Source organism: Trypanosoma equiperdum, assembly GCF_001457755.1.
Source record: "Trypanosoma equiperdum strain OVI genome assembly, contig: ctg_574, whole genome shotgun sequence".
Lineage (NCBI taxonomy): Eukaryota > Euglenozoa > Kinetoplastea > Trypanosomatida > Trypanosomatidae > Trypanosoma > Trypanosoma equiperdum.
Window position 1 is genome coordinate 5,894 of NW_027124503.1, and position 3,564 is coordinate 9,457.

General features: G+C 50.4%; 1 protein-coding gene and 1 pseudogene across 2 annotated transcripts; both read left to right on the forward strand.

Annotated features, from left to right (window-relative positions):
- Positions 1–238: 238 nt before the first annotated feature.
- Positions 239–2,479, forward strand: TEOVI_000261300 (uncharacterized protein; the record flags this gene model as incomplete). Its single annotated transcript, XM_067225657.1, has 1 exon — positions 239–2,479. The coding sequence occupies one exon, from the start codon at positions 239–241 to the stop codon at positions 2,477–2,479; it is 2,241 nt and encodes a 746-aa protein (XP_067081758.1).
- Positions 2,480–2,850: 371 nt separating this feature from the next.
- Positions 2,851–3,564, forward strand: TEOVI_000261400:pseudogene (annotated as a pseudogene). The gene has a single exon. A coding segment is annotated over exon 1 (714 nt).

A 3,564-nucleotide genomic window follows, 5' to 3' on the forward strand; every position in this document is an offset into this window, starting at 1 on the left:
GTAATGCAAATGGGTACGGTAAATTCCACGGGGTTCCACTTGCGGATGTTCATTTTTGAGGAAAAAAAATATGCAAACCTACTTTCTGTTTACTACCATCGGGTACTTATAACAGAGCTATAATTTAGTGACAACACTGAACTACCGCAGGTTATCGGCAACCAAATTTGTGGCGAGGTATTTTAGGAGAATAATCTCTTTCTTTGAAAGACATACACGTGGTGTACGGCACAACTCAATGTCTGGTTCTTTCCGAAAAATATGTGAGCCTCCTGTTATGGAGGGTATCGAAGTTTCTGCGTTGGACATACGTAGTCGTCGGCAATTTAGAACCACAGGATCCGATGTGATGGAAAAGTATATTTCATCGTCTTTTTTACCTATATTAAGGGAGATTATTCCTCACAGTGATAATCCACCGGGGTTTGGTGGGTGCTGGTTTTGGGGTTGTTACTTCCATGGTTTGTACGGTGAAGATATGTTGGTTGACCTAAACGGAACGGGAGTCAGTTTATCGGAAGATCCATTAGATACACAGGTTGCACTGAGGAAGAAGTCGTTTTCATTGGCGGGAGACGAGTCAAATAAGGTTATTTTAGAGCACTGCTGCTCTAAGCTGGAAGCGCTATGTGGTTTGTGTCTTTCTGTGGTTCTACATGTAGCACGACAACCGATGTTGGAGGATGGGGAGGGACCGCAAGCGTTAGTGTTGTGTGCTACCAAGGACCAATGCGATGAAGTGCACGAGCTCATAGATCGTTTCGGATCTGGTCTTCATTTAGTTACACACAATCTGTTTGGTGCGTACCCACCGATGCCAGCGGAAAGAAGAGCAGACATCGTCGTGGGTACTCTGCCGCTGTGGGAAAGCGTGGTACACCTCGCCCCTCGCAGCAGTCAGGATGAACTTGAAGAAATTTTATATCATTTGCCGTACGATACGAACAGGGCGGCGTCAACAACACGGTGGCGACCATATTCTCTCGCTTTTGTTACTCAGTTGTTGCTTATCGATTTGGATTTGCAGCATTCACTCGGTTATTGGCCATTACTGCTACACCTGTTCGCTAAGCAGGGGCAGCTCACCCCGTCGATTCCACGCCGACCAAACGGCAGTGAAGGTCTCAAAGGGAGCCAGTGTTCGTATGTTCACGGTGCCGTGCTTCCTAAGGAATGCCAGGTCTACTGTTTGGTGGACGGGTGCGGCGAGGGACGAAAGCTTTTTGGGACCTTGCTTGACTCTCGCAAACGTGATTATGCCTTGGAAAGCATAGAGCTTGCTTGCATCAGTTTGAGGGCCCAGTCTTTGAACATGAATGCACGAGCTATGGATTCTGCGAACTTATATGCACAGGGGAGGACACGCCAGGATAGCAATGACGAGAGCAGTGATGCGAAAAGGGTGGAAAAATACATTCCACGGTTAGAAGTGTACAACGCGCTCTCGCACTCTCGGCTGCTGGTAGATGCTAGTGCCCTTGCTGAATTTGCTGCCGAGGCGGTCCGTTGTGCCCTCTCTTTTTGGTCGAGGTTTGAGGGGACGCCACACACTGAGGACGTGGAAAACGCTTCTTCTGTCGTTGATGTTAGTTTGGCATACACATGCATAAATTCAGGTAGGTATTCCGGAGAAGGAGAGAGCGCGTGGTTTGTCACTAAAATGATGGCCGTAATAACACCAACCGAACACACAGCGATGCACCCCTCACGGACAACATTGCTTATAAAGCACTTGGCAGATGAGTTTTCGGGTCAGATATTCGATGGGGGTGTTTTGCAGTGTTTTTGCCGTTGCCAAGCGATAGAGCCGGTAGATCCTTTGGACGTGGTGCTTGGACCCATGTTCTCTGCCACGGCGAAGTCGCTTTCCGGAGAGCCACTTTTTTTCCCCGCGTGTGGCACTGAGGTAGTGGATGGAGACATGAGCGTGGTGGCTCGACACCGGGCTGAGCTCCACAAAGCGGTTATGAAGGCATCGTCGACAACAAATGTGTCCACATTGTTTCCCCTGTACAAGTTTCTCAGCACCGTGCCGCGGCTACCGTGGAACACTGTTCTTGTTTTCCGTCGTATTGATTCGTCCAGTTCCCTATTTTGTGGAATCCAAGGGGAACATAAACCAACCGCACTCCTTTACCTCGAGGAGTGCTGCCAGTATGGGAAGGTCATTTCTTTTTTTGTATATCAGAGACTGGATGTCGAAGACGGTGCGGAGGGAAGTGTGGATTTTTTTGTCGAGTTCCAAACTTGTGAGGGTGCAATAGAGGCTGTTAAGCAGTTCTCAATTCGTCTCGCCACCCAGAACCAGCGAGGTGAGGGAACAGCACAAGTCAGATTTTTCCCAAACGATTTGTACTACGAGGGTGTCAGTGCTGAGCTCCGTAAACTGGGTGGCGGCAACACAAGATGTGACGAGGAGAGTGAGGCAATGGACAGTGACGAAGATTTTTTTGGTATTTCGCTTCTAGCCGAGCGGTGAATACACGTGGTTACGTTTGCGGGGCGGGTGAGTGTATTTACGTTGTTCCCCCAGCGAGTTGTCCTAGTGGGCGAGAACCAGAGCCACCGGCCGCGTCAGACTACATTAATATTCAACTCCATGCCATTATATTTCTTTATGGTTTTGTTGTCCTTTGCTTGCTAACTGATTTTAACGGATCATCCGGAATCTTTTTAATGTGTGCGTACACGTGCTGCACAAATAGTGTCGCTGCCATATGCGCCTGTTGGCGTTGTGCTGTGAGTTTATTTTGTGCCGTTTTCATTTGTTGAAGTAGGTTGCAACTTTTTTCACCTCTCCAATACGCATAACGGTTAACTAAATTTATTACTGAAAGGTTTCACGTAGTAATGGTGTCACTGAAGCTCCAAGCTCGCCTGGCAGCGGACATCCTGCGCTGCGGCCGCGGCCGCGTGTGGTTGGACCCTAACGAAGCAGTAGAGATTCGCAATGCCAATTCACGCAAGAGTGTACGCAAGTTGATCAAAGACGGTTTGGTAATGCGAAAGCCTGTTAAGGTGCATTCGCGCTCCCGCTGGCGCCAGATGAAGTTGGCGAAGAGCATGGGACGCCACGAGGGTACCGGCCGCCGCGAGGGTACTCGCGAAGCACGCATGCCCAGCAAGGACCTTTGGATGCGCCGACTTCGCATTCTTCGCCGTTTGCTTCGCAAGTACCGCGAAGAAAAGAAGATTGATCGGCACATCTACCGCGAGCTGTACATGAAGGCAAAGGGCAACGTGTTCCGCAACAAGCGCAACCTTATGGAGCACATCCACAAGGTGAAGAACGAGAAGAAGAAGGCTCGTCAGCTTGCTGAGCAACTCGCGGCGAAACGCCTAAAGGACGAGCAGAACCGCCGCAAGGCACGAAAGCAGGAGCTGAAGAAGCGTGAGAAGGAACGTGAGCGTGCACGCCGTGACGATGCCGCTGCTGCTGCCGCTGCCAAACAACGAGCTGCCGCGAAGAAGGCTGCCGCTCCCGCTGCCAAGAAGGGTGGCAAGGCTGTTGCCCCCGCCACTCCTGCGAAGGCCGCCCCTGCAAAGGCCGCCGCTGCGAAGGTT